Genomic DNA, 23,836 nt, shown 5'->3' with positions numbered 1-23,836 from the left:
CATTTAAATAGATGAGGGAAAGAACTGTCTAAAAGAAATATATGATTAGGTATTATTTGCATGACAACAGTCCAGAATAAGAGGTGCATAGCAAAGTAGAAGAGGTGGGGGGTGGGGAGGTGGAGCTAGAGAGAGGGAGGAAATTGTGTAACAATGAATCTTTTTAAAGAGAAAATGGAACTTGGGAAGGTAGGGAGGAAAATATACAACAGTGAATGAATAGAATCCAAGTTTTGTGTAAACTTTTGTTAAAATACCAATTTAAAAAAATTTAAAAAGTCTAAATATGCAAGTTAACATCTTTTTGGTATTTTCTGCTTTCAGCCAAGGTCCATCAATAGTGATATCCCTCATTAGTTCCTTCTCTGCTGTATTTTAATAATCTTCAGCAAGATTTTACTTTGCATGTTATTTTACTTGCATGTATTGATCATTTCTAAATTCTGTTGGATTACCATGGGTTTTTGGTTGTTTTTTTTTGGTAATGGCCTCAAATATTGGACGTCTTTGAGTTGATTGGACACTTAACTGTCTTCCACATTTTTTGACGTAGGCACATAAATGTGTCTAGGTTTGCACCTGTTTGCTAAAACACTTCAGTGTTTATTCAGTTCTTGGAGCCTTTGGAAACTCTGGTGGTATAGTCTGTAGGGAGTTGCACTTCTAAGCCAAAAGTTGTGCCTCTCTGCCAATTTGAATCCACCAATGGGTCTGCTTGATGGGCTAATTATGAGTAACTAGATAGTGCTATAAATACATATGATAATGTTTAATTCACTTTTTGTTCTATTCATACTTTTTTGTACAGCATTAAACAAATAGACATCTATTTGTATTTTTAACTTCAAATTAAACTTTTAAATTCTAAAAAAAAAGATTAATTGCATTGAGAAAATCTGCTGGATGCGATCTCTCTCAAGTACTAAGAAGCAGTGATGTCGGTATAGAGACTAAGGTGTGCTTGATCTAGGCCATGGTCTTCTCAGTTACTTGCTATACATCAGAGAGCTGGACGATGAGTAAGGATGACAGAAGAAGAATTGATGCCTTTGAGTTGTGGTGCTGGAGAAGAGTCCTGAACATACCATGAACCACCAAGAAAACAAATAGGCTTGCCTTGTGTCTTAGAGAGGGTGAAACCAAGTTTCTCCTTGGAGGCTAGGATTTTGAAGCTCTGTCTCACATACTTTGGGCATGTTGCCAGGAAGGGCTGGTCCTTGGAGAAGGACATCATACTTGGAAGGGTGGAGGGACAGCGCAGGAGAAGGTGGCCCTGGATGAGATGGATTGCTATTGTAACTGGGGCAGTGAGAGTAGTTGTGTTGGAGTCAGTGAGACTGGCTTGGGACAGGGCAGGCTTCAGAGCTGCTATACATATATGATCACAATGAGTAGCAGGTGACTCAATGGCACATAACACCAACAACCTCCAGATCCCTAATTTTAATCTTACTTGTTGATTATTTGTGTATTTCTGTTTCCTGACTGGTTTCTGGATATTGTTTTCATGTAAGTTAATTTTGATGCCTATTGTTCATTCTCCCCAATGTTGCATTCCATTTCATTTTTTACACCTCTTAGTTTTTCTAGATTCATACTTCATACTTTTTATTTTATTATTGTTTTGTGTGTGTGTACCATCAAATCATATCTGACTGGTACAAGAGGAGATTGCTCCTCCTTTCTCCAGCAGAGCTTCTGGTGGATTCGAACCGTGTACTTCAGGGATTGCAGTGCAGCTTCTTGCCACTAGGCCACCAGAGCTCCCTATACTTCATACTTTTTATGTGCCATTTATTAATGGATGCTGGTTCTTGTTTCTCCTATTTTTGAGTCTTGCCACATCAGCAAATGAAGGACCTTGATTGGGTGAAAGCTTTACTCCATCCATGTTATTAAGGGTGATTGTGCTTCTCATGATAAATGGAGAAAAGATTGAAGTTGTCAGTGATTTCCTTTTACTTGACTCTACACTCAAACCTATGGTAACAGCAATCATGTTAAAAAGACGTGTTATGCTGGGAATAATCTGCTATCAGGAACCTTTTCAATGTGCTAAAGGGCAGTGATATAAATTTAAAGGCAGACGTGAAGACTAAGATGTACCTGATCCAAGCCATGGTATTTACAGTTGCTTCCTGTAAGTCTGACAGTTGGACAGTGACTAAGAATGACAAAAGAATTACTGCCTTTGATTTGTGGTGTTGGAGAATAGTACTGACTAGCCCATGAATTGTCAAAAGAGCAAATAAATCTGTCTTGGAGGAAGTGCTTCCAGGTGCTCCTCCTTAGAGGCAAGAATGGTAAAGCTTTGTCTCAATGCTTAGAGCATGTTCTCAGAAGAGACCCCTTCTTGGAAAAAGCATCTTGCTGGGGAAGGTGGCGGGTCAGAGAAAGAGAAGAAGACCCTCAACAATATGGATTGACATGGGGACTTTGACACTGGGCTTGAGTGTGTCAGAAATGGTGAGGGTGGCACAGGATAGGGTAAAGTTCCAAACTGTTGCTCACAGTGTTGCAGTGAGTGGTCGTTGACTTGATGGCACCTACCACCACCACTTGTGGTTTGAATGCCCTCCTATCTGAGGAGTTCATCTTCCAGGGCTTTATCAGACAGAGTCCTGCTGCTATTCCTTAGGCTTTTCAAGGGCTGGTTATTTCAGAAGTGGATGGACAGTCCTCCTTTTCTGTCTGGCTTAGTCTCCAGGCTCCACTAAAACCTATGAGTGAGGCTGCCAGTTATTGCAAACCAGACACAGAACGAAAGCAGGGACACGAGGAAATGAGTTCTGAAAAGGGGGAAAGGCCAAGGCAGAGGTCCTCTCACAGCATAGCACTGTGAAAAAGGCCCCTTTCTTAGTCTTACGGTTTTTATTTCGTTTCAGCCAATCATCCTAAAAAAGTTCAATCTCTGGAGACTATATTTTCCTTTTACTTAAGTGTTGCCAACATAACAATGGTAAGCTTAATCTTTAAACCAAGAACAAAGCTCAGACACAGCGTCCCCTCGTCCCCTCGGGTGGGAGGCTGGGTGGAAATCTCTGCTTGCAGAGGGCATCCAGTATCTCCTCTGGGGGGCTGGGCAGGATTCTCTGTTTGCAGATTTGCAGAGGGTGCTCAGTCCTGTCTGGACTCTGATCTCAGCTGTGGCCCTGCTGTCACTATGCTGGGGAAACCACAGCCAGTATTTGAAATACCGGTGGCATAGCTTCCAGCATCACAGCAACACATAGGCCACCCCGGATTGACAGACAGATGGTGGAATTTGCGAGAATGGCTCGTGGAGTTCTAGGTCTGGACGTTGAGAAGATAAGACACCAGAAGTGTCTGGAGAAGAGATCAGAAATAGCTTGTGGGTTAGAAGTGGCACAGCTTCCAGTGGCATTCCAAAGACAGTGTGGATTGAAAAAGGTGACTGCGAAGGGAGATACAAACTAAAATGACTTCTGGTAAGAGGGTTGAGGTGAGATAAGAGTGGAAGGTGCCAAGGAGAATCCCCTTGGATCATCTGGAAGCCAGTTGGGAGGCTTGTGCCCGAGTTGAGTGGTGGAGGGGCTGCCCGTGAAAAGGGGCAGGTGAGGTGGTTTGTGACGACACTCCCATTCCTGGTTCCCAGAATCCTCAGAAGAGTAAACTAGTACTCTCTGCCAGTTGAATTTCATTTCTCTTTTCCTTGCTCTCCTGTCCTCTTCTGTCTTCGAATCTTTTCTTTGACTCTTAGGACTTCAGGGCTGGTTGAAAACCATCTAGTCTAGGAGATCTCTCTCGGTTGCATATCATAATCACCTGAGCTTTTCACAAAATACAGGATCCAGCTCCCACCTCAGACCAAGTAATTAGGATCTCTGGCTTGAGCATTGTCTAAATCTCCCCTGTTGAAAACACTGGTCTTAAATACCCTTGGACTCTTGTTTTTTTCTTCACATTTTCCTCTCTCGTGACTTTCCCATCTTCAAGTTGACTGCTATTCACAGTGACTCCTCTAAACAGCAGATCTGAACTCTGCCCTGTCCTGTGTCACCCTCAGCTTATCTAATAAGCATCTCTGATAAGCTCAAGCCCCTTTTTATAGTCAGTGTGTCAGCCTTATCTTGTTGGGGGGGTCTTACTCATTTTCTCTGACCAACCACCTTTCCCAGCACAATGTCCTTTTCCCAGTACTGTCCCCAGTCCCAGACAGACTTGTTCTTGTGTCATTCTTTGAGATAGTTAGGACTCCAACACGACAGTTCAAAGGCATTGATGATACTTCTGTCATCCTTACTCATTGTCCATCTTTGAGATGCATAGAAAGTGATTAAAATTACCATAGGAGTAAGCAGGGATGGAATAATTAACACTGAATCATAATTTTTTTTTTAAAAAAAACAAACCATGGCTTAGATCAGGTGCATGTTAGTCTCTAAACTGATATCAATGCTCTTTAGCACTTTTGAGAGGTCCCCTTAAGAAGATTATCTTAGACAAAATAGTTCATATGTGCACACCAGAACCACTGTCTCTGCAGTAGGAATTGGGCTCACCTGGTTAATTAAATGTTTGAAAGACCCATTGTTTTGCATGATTTAAAGTAACTGTATTGGATGAGTCATGTACCGAGCTCTCTTCCAGCCGTCTGCGAGATGTGTGGTATTGTGGGTACCAGAGAAGCCTTTTTCTCCAAGACCAAGCGCTTCTGCAGTGTTTCCTGCTCCCGGAGCTACTCCTCCAACTCGAAGAAAGCTAGCATCTTAGCCCGATTACAGGTGAGGAGTGGCCACTCCGGGGTGGGCTTGGAGGTCAAGTTTAGATAAGAAGGCAGAGAACCAAGAACTGAAGGCCTGCATGTGGCCTTCTGAAGTTGGAGTTTCCTGGTGGATCTTAGACTCTCACACTTTATTAGACAGAGGAATCCACTTATGGGCCTGTCTAAATACAGATTCCAGGGCCTGCTCTCCATCTGATGCCCTCACTCCTAGCCTCCCCAGGCTGATGGCTTCCCTCAGGAGTCTCATGGTCTTAGTCTTTCCTGCACACTTCAGTAATTAGTGCTAGAAAGCAGGTAACAGACATGAAGTTCTGTGGCCTAGGTGATTTAGGAAGCCGGCTTGTCTCTGGTTCTGTGTAATAGACAGCCACCTAGAAATTCTTGTTAATCTTTAATAAAGTGATTATTGACACGCATAGGAGATGCAGGTTTGGTTTTTTGTCTCTCTCTCATGGTTTTAGAAATAGATGTAATGTACCACTTGCCACTTTCTAACCCACATGTTTATTGATAAGGGCACTGGAGGGCACAAAGGTAGAACAACTTTCTCAGGGTGGCTCAGTGGGCAGAGAGCAGGACAGACTGCAGCCACAGGTGACCCCCAGGCCTGGATCATTTCATGGTCACCATAGTGACAACCTGAATTGCTCCTTCGTACATGTGGCCTCCTAGTAAAATCACCTGCAAAGAGTTAAAAACATTGATGTTTGGGTCCTAAATAGAGATTCTAATTTAGTTGGCCTGGGTATAAGTTGTTTAAAGAGTTAGCATAACAAACCAAACCGATTGCCACTGAGTTGATTGGAACATGCTGTGGCCCTGTAGGACACAGCAGAACTACCCCACAGCGTTTCCCAGCCTTCAGATCTTTATGGAGGCAACTGCTTTGTCTTTCTCCCCCGGAATGACTGGCAGATTTGAACCACTGACCTTTGATTAGCAGCCAGTTTCTTCAGCCACTGAACCAGGAGGGCTTCTAAGATGTGTCATACAGCCTGAGGACTGTCGGATCTGACATTTTTAGGAAATGGTTGTGTGCCAGGTCTGCTCTTCAGTGCCTCACACACTTTATCTTGCTTGTGAGAAAACTTTTGTGAGATGGATTTGTTCTTATTTAGCAGGTTTTTATCAAGACAAAAGCATAGTAGTCTACAGTGTGCTCTGAGAACTCATAATGGTCCCGCTGCGGCCGAGTCACTTCCAACTCACAGCGTCACCCATCAGGCTTCCAGAAATCTCAGTAGGAGCAGAGTGCGTCATCCTTCCTCCTGCCAGCCGCAGCCCTAACTGGGAGTTGGCAGCCCAGCACTTAAAGCAGTCCACCACCAGGATCCTTAAAAAAACACACAAAACAAAACACATGATCATATTAGTAGCTACATTTTAGGGTTCTTGCCTAGGATTCTTTAAGGTCTGTTCACATTCAGTTCATCAGATGATCCCCATAATGTTGTTATGTGCCATCGAGTCGACTGCAATCCTGTGCACACTAGCTCTGAACCCTGCTCTATCCTGAGCCAGTCTCACTGTCTATGACACACCCATCCTTATAATCACAGTTATTGTGTCATTCCATCTCTTTGAGGGTCTTTCTCTCCTGTGCTACCCTTTGATCCTTCCAAGGATGATATCCTTCTCCAGATACTTGTCCCTCCTGGCTTTGTGCCCAGAGTATGTGAGACAGAGTCTCAAAATCCTTGCTTCCAAGGAGCAGTTTATCCTATTCTGGATAGACTTGTTAGTTATTTTGGCAGTCCATGGTATGTTCAGGACTCTTCTCCAGCACCAGAACTCAAAGGCAACAATTCTTCTGTCATCCTTGCTTTGCATAGCAAAGACCATGGCCAGGATCAGGTGCACCTTAGTCTCTATAGATTGACATCCTTACTCTTCAGCATTCTGGAGAGGTCCCTGACAGCAGATTTTCCTAATGCAATTTGTCTTTTCATTTCCTGGCTGCTGGTTCCAAGAGTGTTGATTATGGAATTGTTAACAACTTCAATTTCTTCTTCTTCTATTGTGATGCTGCCAATTGGCCGAGTGGTGAAAATCTTCATTTTCTTGATGTTGAGCTTAATCCATATTGTAGACTACAGTCCTTGACCCTATGCTTCAGGCCCTCCTCAGTTTCAAGTAAGGTTATATCTGCATAGTGCAGGTTGTGGATGAGTCTTCCATCAATCCTGATGCCACATTCCTCCTCATATAGTCCAGCCTCTCAAATGATCTGTTCTGTATACAGATTGGAAAAGTATGGAGACAGGACACATCCCTAACACTTTTCTGATTTTGAACTATGCAGTGTTTCCTTGCTCTGTTCTGATGACTGCCTCTTGGTCCAAGTACAGATTTTGCATGAGTACAATCAAATGTTTGGGGATTCCCATTCTTTTCAAAGTTGGCCACAATTTGTTGTGATCCACACAGTCAAATGCTTTTACAGTCAGTGAAGCACAGATAGATATTTCTCTGGTACTCTCTGCTTTCATCCAAGATCCATGTGACATTGGCAGTGATGTCCCTAGTGCCACAGCCTCTTCTAAACACAGCTTTTATTTTTGGTAGTTCTCTGTCGGTGTACTGTTCCAGTTACTTTTGGATAATCTTCAGTAGAATTTTGCTTGTGTGTGATATTAGTGATATCGTTTGATAATTTCCGCACTCTGTTGGATCCCCTTTTTTTGGAATGGGAATAAATGCAAATCTCTTCTAGTCTTGGCCAGGTTTTTTTGGCACAACCTGGTGAGTGTGTCCGGGGCTGTATCTGTTGAAATATGTCAACTGGTATTCTGTCCATTCCTGGGGCCTTGTTTTTCACCAATTCCTTCAGAGCAGCTTGGACTTCCTTCTCCATCACCAGTGTCTCTTTAACATAAGTTGTTTCATGAAATACTTCTGTGCTGGCCAGGTTTTTTTGGAATAGTGACTGTACTCCTTCCCTCTTCTATCTGAATCCCCAAAATAGGTGGCTTTAAAAAGATTTCCATTGTAAGTACTCAAGAATTGGTCACTTGCACCCAGATACACAACTAAAAGTGCTGCTGAACTCAGGATGAGACCCCAGTTTTGTCTGGCGGGGGGGGAGGGGTGTTCTGGTGGCAAAGTCCTCAAAGGCTGAATCTGTCTGACAGCCTGAATCCATCAGCAGCTCTGAGGCAAACGATCGGTAGCTCTCCTGTTAGATTCACAACCTCGGAGGGTCAGCTAGGACTTGGTTCCAACCAGACAGCAATAGTAATAGGACAGTCTGATGGAGGACCCCTGCTGTCACTGGTGTTGGACCCTGCCAGTGGCTCTGTGGGAGAAAAGACCCAGTGGTCTGCTCCTGGAACTGATTACAAGCCAGGACATCTTGTGGGCAGTTCTTCTGTGTCGCAGGGGGTCACATGAGTCAGAAGGCGCTCAGTGGCATGCAGCAGCAGATCTGGTGATGCAGCAGTTATGCACTCAGGTGCTAACCAAGAGATTCACACCCACAGATCAGCTCCCAGGACAAAGAGCTGGTGATCTTCCTCTGTGAAGGTTACAGTCCAGAAACCCCGAGAGGCCACTTAGTTCTGCCTTGTCTCGGGGGGTCACTTGTGCGTCAGAACTGACTTGGTCGATGTCACTCACCAGCATTCTCTTAAGTAGTTGATTGGCCTTTCTGATCACTGCTTAAGTGACAAGGTACACACTGAAGGAGTAGCCCTGTGCTCGGGGAGCAAATCTGTTGGAAGGTCTAGTACAGGCCATTGACCATCTTTCCAGAACATTCCTCTACCAGGTGTTGCTTGCCAGTTCAAAGAGTTCACAGATTTATTGGCACACTGGCTAAATAAATGTGAGTGAAGTAACCCCGAGAACTCCAGAGTAAGAGAGAAAGCGGAGATGCGAGGTGGCCCTTCTGCTCTGCGGCTCCACTCACGCCATCCTTCTCCACTGATTAGTACCCGGACACTCTGTGGCCCACACAGGACCCACCCTCTGTGACAAGCATTGTTGTTTTCATTACCCTAGTTTAGTGAAAGGAAGACCCTCAGCGAGGTGGATTGACACAGTGACTGCAGCAGTGGGCTCACTTGGCAGAGATGGTGAGGATATGGTGCAGGAGAGGGCAGGCTTCAGGTCTGATGTTCATAGGGTCACTAAGTCATACTTGACGTGATGGTACTTAACAACAACAGTTGACAAACGAAGAAAGAAGCCCAAAAGAGCTCCCCTAACTAGAGCTGCTGCTGTTGTGACCACTGAGTTGGGACCAATGCATAGCTGTCCCTCCAGAGGGTTTCCAGAGGCAGCGAATTGCTTAGGAGGAGATCGCCCATCCTTCTCCCTTGGAGCAGCTTTGAACCAGGTGTCTTCAGGATTGTTGCAATCTGAACTCAGAGCCACAGTGTCAGCCACAGGGCTGCTCACGCCCTCTCATCTCCCCTCCAGGGAAAGCCACCCACCAAGAAGGCCAAAGTCCTGCACAAGGCTGCCTGGTCGGCCAAGATTGGCGCCTTCCTGCACTCACAGGGGACAGGACAGCTGGCAGATGGGACACCCACCGGGCAAGATGGTAAGACAGCAGGGGGCTGTGTGCAGGAAGCTGCATGGGGAGAAGGGAACAGGGCTGGCGTGGCTTCTCTAAGGTGGGAGCAATGGAAACTGAGGCCGTAGAAACTGCTCCACAAAAACATCTTCACTCCTGGGTGGGTGTGGTGAGATGTGCATGATTTCCCATTGGTCAGTATTGACTCACTGGAAACAGATTTCGAATGAGAGAACATGTGAGAGCAGGCACACAGCAAGATAGCAGGACCTGAGCATTGGCACCTCCCACTGGGTTAGACTTGGTCTGGTCAAGGAAGGTCAAGGGAGAGCAGAGGAGTTTAAGCCCAAGGGACTTTGCATTTATTTACCTCATCTTTTGGGCGAAAACTAGTGTTTCCTGTTTGTTGGATTCTGGTCGTCTTTAGAATTGGTGCTCACCATTCTGATGCCACGGGTTGGGCAGGTTTGGGAGCACACTCAGTGTGCAGTCAGGATGGGATGGGCTGGGTAGGGGGAAGGGAGGGACCTCCTTCTCAGGCCTTGCAGGCATGACCCTGCCCTTGACTCTCTTCTCCCTGCTCTGCAGCACTGGTCTTAGGTTTTGACTGGGGAAAATTCCTGAAAGATCACAGTTACAAGGCTGCTCCTGTCAGCTGCTTCAAACATGTAAGTTCCTGGAGGTGTAGTGGGGGGAGACTTGGGAGGGAGCTGCTGCTTCTGGTCCCCACGTTCAGTTCATCCACTCACGTTAGGAGGTAGTTACAACTACACAACAGGAGGTCTGGATACAGAAGCCCAGCTTTGGCATCTGCCCCATTTATGTTTGTGAGTCATTTTTCCAGAACTCTTAACCCCTGAAACACTTACTGAGGGCTTTTCCCTGAAAGCCTGAAACTTATGTACTGGGCTGGACTTTTAACCCCTCCCTGACAGGCAGAGATACCTTCAGGGTCACTTCTCCAGATGCCTCCTCAGTTCCTGGTGGAAGGACTTTGTGTTTTAGAACAACCTTGGGCATTCGCAGGGGTGAGAGGTGTCCAGGCAGGGATCTTGCTTGATCTTTCACACCAGTTTCTTAAACTCTTAGAAGCCCAGGAGGAGGCCTCTGAATCAAGAATCTGGCCTCTCCTTTTTGAACTGTACTTAATTTGGGGATGGCCTTAAAGTTGTGAAAACTCCCCTCCGCCTTGCTGTTGTGTACACTGTTGAGTCAGAATCTGTGCATAGTTGGCCCCCCAGTGAGTTTTCAGAGGCTATAAATTGCTCAGGAGGAGATTATGCATCTTTCTTCCTCAGAGTAGCTGGTGGATTTGAACTGCATGCCTTAGGGTTGGCAGTGCAGCTTCTTAACCACTGGGCCACCAGAGCTTCCTCCCTTCTACACTAGCCCTTCTGAATTCCCCAAAAAGGCCAAGCATTTTCCTATGGGGGTGTTCCATCCTACCTGCTTTTATTCAGTGCACGTAGATTGAATGTATTCTGCCAAGAACCTTCTGTGTTTACTTGCCATTGCAAAAGGAGTTCTTGTGCTCGCTTCGGCAGCACATATACTAAAACTGGAACGATACAGAGAAGATTAGTATGGCCCCTGCGCAAGGATGACACGCAAATTCGTGAAACGTTCCGTATTTTTTTTTTAAAAGGAGTTCTCGATTCTGAAGAACCCACCTTCATAGTTAGGGTAATAGGGTGAGATACCTGACTGGCTTTAACTGGTCTGAGCATGACAAGGTAACTTACAGAAGGGGAATCTAGTTACTCATTGACCACAAGGTGGGGATGAAATTGGGAAGACAAAGCCTAACTTTCCAGTTGCCAGAGAGGGGCTTTTACTGTTGCTTGTGCTCTGGAGTCTGTTCCAACCACCAGCGACCCTCAGTATAGAACACAGCACAGGCCATTCCTGCTCCATTCTCAGGATTGTCGCTGTTTAAGCTCAGTTGTGGCCAGCCTGTCTTGTTGAGAATCTTCCTCTTTTTTGCTGACCACCTGCTATACTGGCTTCTGATAATAGTCCAGAGCATGTGAGACAAAGTCACACTCCTTCACATCCAAGGCACATTCAGTTGTACTTCTTCCAAGACGGATTGTTCTCCTGGTAGTCCAAGGTTTATTCAGCATTCTTCACCAATGCCGTAATTCAAAAGCACATTGACTCTGGACTTCCTATTGTTCAGCTTTTACATGCAAACAAGACAATTGAAAACACTATGGTCTGAGTCAGGCACTTTAGTAGAATTGGAAAGCAGGCCAGGAATGTGTGTGGGTAGGCAGTTCTGTGAGGGTAGCTTGGTGACCTTGTAGAATGAGGGAACAGTGACACTGACCAAAAAGGTGTGAGCATGATAATTGTGCCCAGAGCAGTGCCTGGAACGTGGAAAGCACTAGAAAATGTTAGTTTTTACAATAGAATTGAGGCTGTGCTTCAGAGGAAAAGCCCCCAGATTAAAATACACACTTATGTTATTGTTGTTGTTATATGTCATCAAGTTGCCTGTGACTCATAGCGACCCTATGTACAATAGCCCTAAACCCTGCTCTATCCCATGCCAATCTTGCTGTCTCTGACATCCCTACCCCCATTACCCCAGTCAATGAGTCAGTCAGTCCATCTCATCCAGGGTCTTTCTCTCTTGCACTCTCTCTACCCTCCCGAGCATGACGTTCCTCTCCAAGAACTGGTCCCTGCTTACAACATGTCCAAAGTATGTCAGACAAATCTTCAGAATCCTTGCCTCTAAGGAGTGGCCTGGTTTCACCCTCTCTAGGATGAACCTGTTTATTCTCTTAGCAGTCAGTACTCTTCTCCAGCACCACAGCTCAAAGGCATCAATTCTCCTTTTGTCATCTGTAGTCCTTGTCCAGCTCTCTGATGCATAGCAATATGTGCTATAGTGACCCTTTTATTAATATTTAACACCAAAGACAGACTTCCTCCAGGTTAGGAAGCCGTGGTTGGGAAGTTTGGATTATCTCAATGGTCAGGGGATGACTAATGATCATGCCACCTGAGTCATAGTCGCCAGGTCCCAGACCTTTACCTTGAGATAGTGCCCTGATTGGCTGTTCACAGTAATTGCCCAGGCAAGTTCCCTACTTCTTTGTATGCACATCTCTCTATATCATTTCCTTCTAGCTCCTTTGTTCCTAGGGGCAGGCTGCCCCTCCCTGTCTTGCTGGGACCTGGTTAAGCATCACAGAGACGGTTTGATAGCTCCTGGGCACTGGGAAACTAAGATAAAGAACTCCATGATGTCTGAACTTAGGTCAGACTGAAAGTGGAGTAATGGAGCCTGATGTAGGCTACACCTTCTGCAAACCCAGTGTTAAGAATGTGGTGAACGTGAATGGAGGCTCCCCCATGGTTGACATTTACCCACATCGTCAGTAGAACAGAACTCGGGTCCGTCTGAGCCGCCCTGGCGGTGCTCCCCTCATGAACATCTCCTGCAGGTCCCGCTCTATGACCAGTGGGAGGACGTGATAAAGGGAATGAAGGTGGAGGTGCTCAACAGCGACGCTGTGCTCCCCAGCCGGGTGTATTGGATCGCCTCAGTCATCCAGACAGCGGGTGAGCCTCTGGCCAGGGGAGGACAGGGTGTGTCTGCACGAAATACGGTACCTCCTCCAGTCCAGTGGGCAGAAATGGGATGACAGCAAAAAACCCTGATGGAGGTTCTGTCCCTGTGTGAGGATTCTCTTACGCTGTCTACCTTGGCACATTGAAGCTTATTCCAGGGGTAATCAAGCTACTGGTTCCCACCATAGGCCTTAATTCTTTTCAGGTAAGTGCATGGCTCAGATGCTGTGGAAAATAGGCATGCAGTCACCGGAAGGAATCCTTGGGATGGGCAGTGGGAAGTCCAGTTCAGGCGAGAGAAGAGGGAAGGCCTTAGAATGTGCAGTGCCTCGCCCCCTCCCCTCACCTGTGCCCCTTTCCTTGCTTTCAGGGTATCGGGTGCTGCTTCGGTATGAGGGCTTTGAAAATGACGCCAGTCATGACTTCTGGTGCAACCTGGGAACTGTAGACATCCACCCCATTGGCTGGTGTGCCATCAACAGCAAGATCCTGGTCCCCCCGAGGAGTAAGTTGATGAGATCGGGCCCTTCCCTGGTTCCCATTTGTAGAAAGGGTCCTTCTGTGGTAGACTAGAAAAAATTCTACCTGTTTCCTTGCTTTGAGCTTTTCCCTCCCCAGAGGCAGGTCCAGGTGATGAAGTCCAGCTTGTTAAGGTGAAGTGGTCTGCAGACCTGAAAAGCCCCCTCTCCTGATCCCTGGGTGGGCTCCGGCTGCCCATCATCAGTGGGAACATTAAACAGAAGTAACCAGAGATGACTCAGTCTGTAACCAGGGCTCCCTCCACTCCTTTCTCTGCAGCCATCCACGCCAAGTTCACTGACTGGAAGGGCTACCTCATGAAACGCTTGGTGGGCTCCAGGACCCTCCCTGTGGATTTCCATATCAAGGTCTGGCAGTGAGCTATGCGGTGTCTTTCCCCTCTGCTTTTTATTTTATTAATAGACTGTTTTTCAGGCCTTGTTAAAGGATTGCAGTCCAGGAAGCCCTGTAGACCAGCCGTGCTCTGCAGCATGTGGGGATGCCATGAGTTAGAACTGACTGAAAGGCCCTAGTTCACATGCGATCCACTCTGAGGTGTACATCCTGCAGGTTCTCAAAATGCTTCACGTCCTGTGCCCATCATTACGAGTTGGCTGTCCTGTGGACTTCAAAACAACAAACCAGCCAGTGTGCTCTTAGAGGCAAGGTGGTGAAGCTTCCTCTCACATGGTCTGGGCATGTTGTCCAGAGAAGCCAGTCATTGGGAACACATCATGCTGGGAATGGTAGAGAGCCCATGAAAAAGAGGACAGCCCTCAAGGATGAATTTACAACAGTGATTGTAACAGTGGCCTCAAGCAAGACACAGATCATGAGGATGGCACAGGGCGGGGCGGGGAGGATGGTACAGGGCGGGGACGGTGGCACAGGGTGGAGGAAGGGACAGATCTGTTGCCTTAGGGCTGCTGCAGGTTCTAGTCAACTCAATGGGAACAGCACCTGATGACACCACGGTTTTTTCTTCATCTGTTGAAGGACATCTTCATTGGTTGGTTTCAGTCTTGGCAGTTGTGAGTAAAGCTCCCATGAACATTCACATGCAGGTCTTTGCGTGGGTGTAGGTTTTCATCTCATTTAGGTTAAATCTAGGAGTACAGTTACTGAATTGCGTAATATATTTTAGAGACTGTCAGACTCCCCTTCTAGAGAGGCTGTATCATTTTGCATACCCCCTAGCAATGGATAACAGTTCCTATTGCTTCACATCCATGCCAACTTTTGATGGATTAAAATTAGGAAGGGTGTGCGTCAGGCTTGTATCCTTCCACTACCTGTTCAGTCTCTTATTCAAGAAGCAGGACTGTATGAAGAAGAATGTGGCCTCAGGATTGGAGGGAGACTCATCAGCAACCTGTGTTCTGCAAATTACACAGTCTTGTTTGTTGAAAGTGAAAAGGACTTGAGAAGATCAAAGACATCACTATGGGTTACATCTCCACATCAAGAACAAATTCCTCACAACTGAACCAATCAGCAGTATGATGATAAATGGAGAAAAGATTGAAGTCGTCAAGGATTTCATTTTCCTGAGATACACCTATGGAAGCAGCAGTCAAGAAATCAGATTTGGCTGAGAAGGACCTCTTTAAAGTGTTACAGAAAAAGAAGAATGATGTCACTTTAAGGTTCAAATATGCTTGCCGTAAGCCATGGTAGTTTCACTTGTTTCACATGCATGTGAAAATTGAAGACTGAAGAGAATGGGTGCTTTAGAGTCACGCAGCCCACAGACTGCCAAAAACCCAAGCAAGTCTGTCTTAGGATGAGTACAGCCAGTGTACTCCTTAGAGATGAGGATGGTGAGACTTGTTCTTGGTATCAGGAGGGCCAGTGCTTGGGAAGACACTCTGGTCGGAAAAGTCAGTGAGCGAGAGCAAGACCTTCAGTAGGATGGATTGACATTGACTATACCAGTGGGCTTAAACACAGCAGAAATTGGGAGGATGACACAGGATTGGTAACATGAGGTCCCTAAGAGTCAAGTCAACAACAGAATATATTGTAGTTGTTTGATTTGCTGGTTTTTTCATTTGCAATTCTCTGAGGACATAGGATTTCGAGCTTTTGATTTCTAAATGTGTTCATTTGCCGTATATGACTCTTAGTGAGGTGTCTGTCCGTATCTTTGCCCATTTTCTCATTTGGTGCTTTTCTTCTTGAGTTCTAAATTTTATTTGTGTTGATTAGATACAAGCCCTTTACCTGATATTTTTCATATATTTTCTCTCAGTCTGTGGTTTTCTTTCATTAGCACTGTCTTTCACATTACAGAAGTTTTTCCTTTAAGGAAATCCAGCTCTTGCTTTCTGTGTTGTATCTGAGAAACCACCACCAGACCTAGAATTGCCCGGGTCCCCCGAGTTAGCGTCCAGAAGCTGTGTAGTTAGTGTCTTACATTTCCATCTACCATCCCTATTTAGATCTTTTTTGTCCCAACACTCCACCTTCAGTGCTTTAACATGTCCCAGGCTAGTTCGGGCTCTGCCACTGGATGGTTGCCATCTGTTGTTTCTGCTGCTTGGCCTCCCATTCCAGCAGCTCGAGTCTTGTTGCTGTGTGCTTCCGGCCTTGCCTAGCAGTTTTCATTCAGTGGATTGAATTAAGCACTACTTCTTGTTTTTATGTGCCATTGAGTAGACTACAACTCACAGAAGCCCTGAGAACAATGGCTCTGAACCCTGCCCTACCCTGAGACAACTGCAATGTCTATGACACTCCTGACCCCATTGCCACTGTCTCTGTGTCAGTCCATCTCATCCGGGGTCTTCCTCTCCTGTGCTGTCCCTCCACCCTTCCAAGCATTATGTCCTCCTCTAAGGACTGATCCCTTCTGACCACATGCCCAAAATATGTGAGATGAACTTTTTAAATCTTTACCTCCGTAGAGCACCCTGATTTCATCCTCTTCAGCACAGACCTGTGTGTTCTCTTGGTAGTCTGTGGTATGTTCGGATATCTTCTGCAGCACAACTCAAAGGCATCGATTCTCCTTCTGTCATCCTTAGTCATTTCCCAAAAACTAAACCCACTGCCTTTAGATCAGTGCTTGCCCATGGCCCATGGCAGCCTTCCATGGGGTTTCAGAGGCTCAGTCCTGTGTGTGTGTCTCTCCCCCTCCCCGGAAGGAGACTGCCTGCCTTTCTCCAGTGGAGCAGCTGGTGTGGTTGAACCGCCAGCCTTTCAGGTCATAGCTCAGCACTGTGTCCCCAGGGCTCTCTATTGTGCCCCCAGTGCCTTTGAGTCAAGTCTGGCTCATCGAGACCCTCCATCAGGTTTGTGATGATGTAACTCTTGATGGGAAGAGATTCCCACCCAGCAGATGGGGGATGAGAGCCACCAGCCTGGCAGTTAACAGTGCAGCACGCTACACACCACAGAGCTCCGTATATCATTATTTCCTTTTTGGTTATTGTTGAGGACATCCATGCCAGAACATGCATCATTTCAACAGTTTCTTCATATAAAATCCCATATTACTGGTCACATTCTCTGAGTTGTGTGATCATTCTCACCCTCCTCGTCGGAGTTGGTCCTCCTCCACTAATCCTCTAAGTCTCCTGTTTGATCTTTCTGGTTATTGTTGTCAGTTTGTCTGTAAAGATAGACCTTAAAAGAGAATACCCAGTGAATGCCCTAGGCAGCACAGGCTTTCCTAGCTAAGCTGGATGGTAGTGTGAGTGTAAGAAGACTTCAGAGGATATTCTTTCACTTATGTTTAAATATGATCTCAGGGCAGTCGTTCTGAGGTTCTTCAATCTTTTATGGCTCCAGAGAGTCTAGAGTCCTTGAGAATTTTAAACTCACTTTTGAAGTGAATTCTTCTGTAGAATCACAGTGTTTAGTGGTGGTGGCAGGGCCCACAGTTCCTCGGGTCTCCGGACAAGGTTGTTCCTGGAGGCAGTAGCTATCGTCCTTTCCTCCACTCGTACCCAGTGCTCTCCTTCCCCCATTTGTAGTTCTGTCTGTGTCACAATGAGAGATTCAGACTGCACTCCCTGCTGTCTGGGAATCTCCATTCAGCAGAGCAAGGGACATCTGCATGTGACAGCCACATTTCTGAAACTTGGGAATGTCCATTTGTTTTGTCCCTTTCTTATTTTCATTAAAAATCATGTGGTTCTTTACAAGTCATACTTTGGAAGTTAACAAGTACAGATGTAAAAATGCAAAGGGATCTGAACGGCAGACAGTGGAAATGTTTTCTCACCCACGTCCGTGTACCGCTCCTGAGGCTTGGATGCCCCTGGCCACACCTGTACAAGTGTGAGGTCCTCTGTGTCCTGGATGGAATCACAGGAACTTGCCATTGTGGCTTCAGATGCTTCATGGAGCCTCTGGAGTTTGAATGGAACCTTGATGGATAGGATGTGGGGGTTTGGAAGCCACCAGTGGTGATTGAGGATGGAATAGAAACTGAATCCTGTCACCTGGGACACTGGACACCAGGTGACAAGTTCACAAACCTTAGCCTAGTGAGGGACTGGGAAACCCAACCTTTAAGATAGAAAGAGTGTCAAGCTCCTCTTGGGAGCACTGCCTAGTGCTTCTCCAGACTGGAAATGGTTTTTCTCTTATTTGAACTTACTGGGTGCCACGCACTTGCTGTCTTCCTTGTAGTGGTTTGTACAGTGGACAGATTTGTTGATGGAAGATACTGTGAACGTGTTCCAGAACTGGCCCCTGTCTTAGATGGCAGTGGTGCTGCAGGTCATGAGGGCACCGTGGAACTGCTTTTCTGCTTACCGCAAAGGAGCTTCATGCTGGTGGAAGAGCCAGTCAGCCTGCACCAGGGCTCCTTCTGTCTGGTGTAGGACTCCGCTGTTCCTGTCCAACATTTGTGGCCTCTGAGACACTCCCTGGTGTTCTCAGGTAGACAGTAGCCTGTCCCCACTGTGGGCTAGACAGGCTCCCCCAAAGCTCACTAGGCCCCGACCTTGAAGTCAGCAAACAGAAAACCCCCTTCCCCTCCAGGCCTGCTCCTGAGGTGTTGGGGCAGTAGCCCAGAGACAGGGTGGTGCATATACTTGGGCATTGGCAGAGGCTGCCAGAGGCCCGGGGGTTTGGAGGCCATGGGAGTGGAGTGCAGAGCCTGGAAGGAGCGTGGGGCTGGGCACCAGAGCCTGCTGGGGACCCTGCTCCTCTCTGGTGGTCTGTGACTCTAGACAGCTTGTACAGGCTCTCAGTCACCTCAGTTCCGTGGTATTTTGGCTGTGACAAGTAGTGCCCACCTTGTTAAGTTCCATTTTACCCTTGATGTCATCTTAGGAACAAGGCTAGCCTTGAACTGGGCAGGGAGGGGGCTCCATTTCTCTCTGGGAAGATCTCCCACGTATTTGCTGTCCCCTGGGTACTTAGGATTCCCCGCGGTCAACAGTGTGTGTGGATGTCATTTCAGATGGCAGAGAGCATGAAGTACCCCTTCCGGCAGGGCATGCGGCTAGAGGTGGTGGACAAGACCCAGGTGTCCCGTACCCGCATGGCCGTGGTGGACACAGTCATCGGGGGCCGCCTGCGGCTCCTGTATGAGGATGGGGACAGTGATGATGACTTCTGGTGTCACATGTGGAGCCCCCTGATCCACCCCGTGGGCTGGTCCCGACGTGTCGGCCATGGCATCAAAATGTCAGGTGAGCAGAGCTCCCTGAGCCCTGGCCCAAGGCTCTTGCTCCCAAGAATTGGATAGGATGTTTCTGCCCTCCCAGCAAAGCCCTTAGGTGAACAGGGACACTCAGGCCCAAGGTGATTAAGTGTCTTGGCCAGGGTCACTGAGTTGGTAAAGATAAAAATCACAGGGCAAGTCTGGGGCACCCGGAGGGCATCTGCTGGGCTGGACTGTCTGTGGGCAGGGGCCCTCAGTACAGAGGGCCCGTTGTGGAGAGCTGACCCCTGAATGACTCTGCACTGCAGTCAGTTCCCTTCTCTCTTCCCTTCCCTCACCCCCATAGAGAGGCGCAGCGACATGGCCCACCATCCCACCTTCCGGAAGATATACTGTGATGCCGTCCCTTACCTCTTCAAGAAGGTGAGCTGGGGCCCCTGGGTAGTTCTCCCCTAGGCCATAGGTGCCTGCCAGCCATGGACACAGCTCTTCCCTGGGCCAGTTCTTCCCAGCCCCTGACTCCCCAGTTCCCATTCCCCAGGTACGAGCTGTCTACACTGAAGGAGGCTGGTTTGAGGAAGGGATGAAGCTGGAGGCCATTGACCCCCTGAATCTGGGCAACATCTGCGTGGCGACCATCTGTAAGGTGAGCTGGGCTTGGGCCTGAACCAGGGCGTGCACGCGGCAGACTGCTGGCTGACACACGGGCTGTGGGTGCAGGGTCCCCTGGTGCTCAGGAGGGTGTGCATCATGGCTTGTTCAGAGTGCACCCCGGCCAGGTCTGGAGCGTGATGACCACATCCTTAGAGAACAAGAAGCCTAGGCCTGTGTCTCGTGGCTCCACCTCAGAGGGGGCTGTCCTGCCAGCGTGCCCTTCCCTGTTAGCCCCTGTGGACCAGCCTGACCTCTCAGACAGAACACCTCCGTAATCCCTGCAGCCTGAGAGCAAACAGCCACCCTCAGCCGCCTTGGGGACATTGCTCGTGTGTCCTGCCCACGCCAGGCCATTTGGTCACTGCTGGGGACACACTGCTGGCCTGATGCGAGTTCAGAAGTTCTCAGGGAAGGCTCTGGCCCTGTCCAGGCAGAGCCATCTGTGTGTTGTCACCCACCCGCATTATGTCCACACCACTGGGCAGGGGTGCAGTTGAATGGCTGGATGTTCACCATCTGCCCACATCCCCACAGGTCCTCCTAGATGGCTACCTGATGATCTCTGTGGATGGGGGGCCCTCGACAGATGGCTCAGACTGGTTCTGTTACCACGCTTCCTCCCACGCCATCTTCCCAGCCACCTTCTGCCAGAAGAATAACATTGAGCTCACACCCCCAAAAGGTAAGACAGAAGAGGCCCTTTAGTGGTAGCCCTGTGAGACACGTTACTAAGAGAGGCTAGTCCTTGGAGAGACATCATACTTGGGAAGGTGGAGGGTTGGCAAAAGAGAGGAAGACCCTCAACCAGGAGGATTGACACAGTGCTGCAGTGGGCTCGAGTGTGCCAGAAATGGTAAGGGTGGCACAGGGTAGGACAAGGTTCACATCTGCTGTTCAACAGAGGGAGGGAGGGGCAGGTCAAGGTCCCTGATCCAGACACCTGGCCTCCAGATCCCCAGGGCATGGACTCTGAGGTATGTCCAGGAGGTGTTGCTGAGCCACTGCTGCCCTTAGGCTGCAGGGCCTGACTCAGCCCCATCAGTGTGTGGCTTGGTGAGCTGTAAAGAACCTAGACCACCAGGGACTATTGTCTGAGGCAGTGCAGGTCTGGGAGTGGCCTCTTGGCAGTTGAGTCCTTCCTCTGGCCTGTCCCTGTCCTCCGTCCCATCTCGTCATGTGAACCTGTGTTCCCTCAGGGTATGAAGCAGAGACTTTCAGCTGGGAGGCCTACCTGGAAAAGACCAAGTCAAAAGCGGCACCATCAAGACTCTTCAACATGGTGAGGGGCGGGGGCAGCGAGGGACTGGGAGCCCTTCGTGGTGGCCCTGCTGGCTGTCCCGGCTCAACTTCTAGCCTCTTCTGTCCTGAGTCTCTGCTGAGAGCAGCTCCTTCCAGAGATGGGATTCGGGTCCCAAACTATGTCACGTGTAGGACCTTCCCCCGATTCTGCTGGCCAGGCCAGGGGCTGGCCAGCTGGGCAACTGCCGCCTTCCCTCCAGGACTGCCCCAACCACGGCTTCCAGGTGGGCATGAAGCTGGAGGCCGTAGACCTGATGGAGCCGCGGCTCATCTGTGTGGCCACCGTGAAGCAGGTGGTGCACCGACTGCTCAGCATCCACTTCGACGGCTGGGACAGCGAGTACGACCAGTGGGTGGACTGCGAGTCCCCGGACATCTACCCCGTGGGCTGGTGTGAGCTCACTGGTTACCAGCTCCAGCCGCCCGTGGCCACAGGTCGGGGGTCTCGCTGGCCTGAGCGGCTCGGGACTTTGTTCTCTTCTTTCTTCTGCCATCACCCCCCAACCTCTGCCCGCAATGCTCCAAATCCTCGGCCTCCCCTCCCTCGGGCCTGCAGAGCACCCTCCATGGTCTTGTCTACTCTGTCATACGCTCATGGCCTTGTGTACCCAGGAAACTACCCAGGCTGAGCAGTCCTGGTGACAAGGGGGCAAGAAGGGACAGGGGTCTTCCAGCCCCACCTTGCCCAGGCTCAGTGCCCAGTCAGCCTTCCCTGCTTGGGGTATCCTGTGTGCTCCGGAGGCTGTGAGGAGGGGCAGGTCTGAGGTTGCCCTGTCACCCTGTGACTTGCCAAAGTGCTGATTTTGTCTGTTCTTGTTGTTCATCAGCAGAGCCTAACACGCCACTCAAGGCCAAAGAGGCCACGAGAAAGAGAAAGAAACAGTTTGGGAAGAAAAGTAAGTGACTAAGTGTAGCCAGGCTACTGCGGGGCCTGGCCAGGGCATGTGATCAGCCCTCCAGGACATCCCCAAGGCGTGCCGCACTGCGGGAACTCGCCTCATTCTTCCCTGTCACCCCCATTAGCTCTCGGGCCCCACCTCCCTTCACTTGTGTCCCTGGAGACTCAGGTGTTAAGTCAGGGTCTGCCCACCTGTGGCACCCACCGCAGTGCTGGGGAAGAGGCAGCAGCTGGGGACGGGGTGCTGTCAGTGTGGGAGGGCCAGTGTCGTTCCCAGGGTCACAGGCTCCTGTGATGGCCAGGTGTGCTCAGTGACACTGCAAGGTGGGGACGAGGGGTGGTGGGCGGCATCTCCCCTCTGGTGGGACAGGAAGGAGGATGGGAGAGGAAGCGGCAGTCCTGGGCAAGTTCCTGTTGTGTGACGTGCCAGCAGCAGGCCCTGCTGGATCAGTCCTCTGGGCCCAGAGCTGGGAGGCCGCCTCCATCTCTCCCCTGAGACAGCCGCTGAGCAGACCCCAGGTCTCCTACCACCCTAATGCCAGCTTCGATTCCATTTTTATTCAAAGGGAAGAGAATAACGCCCACCAGGACCCGGCCCCTGAGACAGGGCTCCAAGAAGCCCCTGTTGGAGGACGACATGCAGGCTGCTGCGAAGGCATCAGTGGAACCTGAAGAGGGTCAGTGCTGCCCGAGGGATGAGGTGGACAGAGGCAGGAGTGCCAGGGCTCAGGGCCGGCCCCCGTTTCCCCACCTGGGCACAGAGAGTCAGCATCTGAGTGTCCTGGCCCCTTCTTACTCCATTCTCCTCAGGGCCGTTCCACTCCTCCCGGACCACCCCAACTCCTTATCCCCCTGCTCTCCTCCCTGCTCCCCCACTCTCCTCCTTGTCCCCCTACTCTCCTCCCTGCTCTCCCACTCTCCTCCATCCTCCCACCCTCCTCTTCATCCCCTTATTCTCCCTGTTACTACATTCCACTGTCTGCCCGCTCTGTGCCCTGTCTCTCACTCTCTGCCTCATCACCCCATGCTTTGCTCCGTCCCCCCACACTTTTCCCAGCCCCCCACTCTCCACCCTGTCCCCATGCTCTGCACCCCTACTCTCTGCCCTGTCCCCCAACTATTCCCTCCATACCCTACACTCTTTCCCGTCCCCCATGCTCCTTCCTGGCCTTCACGCTCTTTCCTAGCTCCCTCACCTGCCCCATCCCCCCACTCTCCTCCCTGTCCCCCCACTCTCCTCCCCGTCCCCCCACTCTCCTCCCCGTCCCCCCACTCTCCTCCCCGTCCCCCCACTCTCCTCCCCGTCCCCCCACTCTCCTCCCCGTCCCCCCACTCTCCTCCCCGTCCCCCCACTCTCCTCCCCGTTCCCTCAGTCTCCACCCCGGTCCCCCACTCTCCTCCCCGGTCCCCCACTCTCCTCCCCGTTCCCTCAGTCTCCACCCTGTCTCTTGCAGTCATCTCAGTGCGGGTGAAGGAGGAACACCCAGACAGAGCCGTGCCCGGGAAGCCCGCACGTCCTGAGCTGCCTGTCCCTGTCCAGGACATCAAGCAGGAGACTGACTGACTGCCACCAGCCAGGGGCGTGCAGGGCCCCTCCACTGCCACCACCTTCCACCACTGGAGCTGGGAGACTGCCTCTTCCCACAGACACCCCAAGGGTGCCAAGCCAGGCCCTGGAGGGCCACACTCTGGCCTCCACCTCTCTGTGGGAGAGACCACATGCTGGGCTGCCTGAGGGGTCTCAGTGGCTCCTGCCCCACTGCCGGGGGCCTGAGCCCTGGGGGCCTGTTCACACCGAGACAGGACCGGGCCCTGTGCAGTCGTGTAAATGAAGGCAGCGCAGCTCTGCTCTAGGAGAGGAGGCTGCTTGGATGACAATTAAGGGGGTCAGTGCAGCCCCACCCCACGCCTGCAGTGCTAACTGAGCAGGAAATGGCCTGTCTGTGCATCCTGGGGGTGCCCAGAGCCACACAGGCAGCCCACTCCACAGGCACCAGAGGA

The 23,836-nt window shown here is 49.6% G+C and overlaps 1 protein-coding gene across 1 annotated transcript in view; it reads left to right on the top strand.

The window, feature by feature from the left end:
* Nucleotides 1-23,399, top strand: part of L3MBTL2 (l(3)mbt-like 2 (Drosophila)) — a 29,399-nt gene extending 6,000 nt beyond the window's left edge. The window contains exons 3-17 of the mRNA XM_006890089.1: nucleotides 4,612-4,745; nucleotides 9,167-9,290; nucleotides 9,852-9,931; nucleotides 12,719-12,836; nucleotides 13,216-13,350; nucleotides 13,644-13,732; nucleotides 18,781-19,012; nucleotides 19,331-19,407; nucleotides 19,526-19,630; nucleotides 20,173-20,320; nucleotides 20,835-20,917; nucleotides 21,138-21,372; nucleotides 21,768-21,833; nucleotides 22,402-22,518; nucleotides 23,290-23,399. Of these exons, the coding sequence (XP_006890151.1) occupies nucleotides 4,612-4,745; nucleotides 9,167-9,290; nucleotides 9,852-9,931; nucleotides 12,719-12,836; nucleotides 13,216-13,350; nucleotides 13,644-13,732; nucleotides 18,781-19,012; nucleotides 19,331-19,407; nucleotides 19,526-19,630; nucleotides 20,173-20,320; nucleotides 20,835-20,917; nucleotides 21,138-21,372; nucleotides 21,768-21,833; nucleotides 22,402-22,518; nucleotides 23,290-23,399 (1,853 nt within the window). The remainder of the gene's footprint in view (nucleotides 1-4,611; nucleotides 4,746-9,166; nucleotides 9,291-9,851; nucleotides 9,932-12,718; nucleotides 12,837-13,215; nucleotides 13,351-13,643; nucleotides 13,733-18,780; nucleotides 19,013-19,330; nucleotides 19,408-19,525; nucleotides 19,631-20,172; nucleotides 20,321-20,834; nucleotides 20,918-21,137; nucleotides 21,373-21,767; nucleotides 21,834-22,401; nucleotides 22,519-23,289) is intronic.
* The last annotated feature ends 437 nt before the right edge of the window (nucleotides 23,400-23,836 follow it).

Source organism: Elephantulus edwardii, unplaced genomic scaffold, assembly GCF_000299155.1.
Source record: "Elephantulus edwardii isolate Elephantulus edwardi_28Jun2011 unplaced genomic scaffold, EleEdw1.0 scaffold00086, whole genome shotgun sequence".
In the NCBI taxonomy this organism is placed as follows: domain Eukaryota; kingdom Metazoa; phylum Chordata; class Mammalia; order Macroscelidea; family Macroscelididae; genus Elephantulus; species Elephantulus edwardii.
This window is presented reverse-complemented; position numbering and strand designations above follow the sequence as displayed.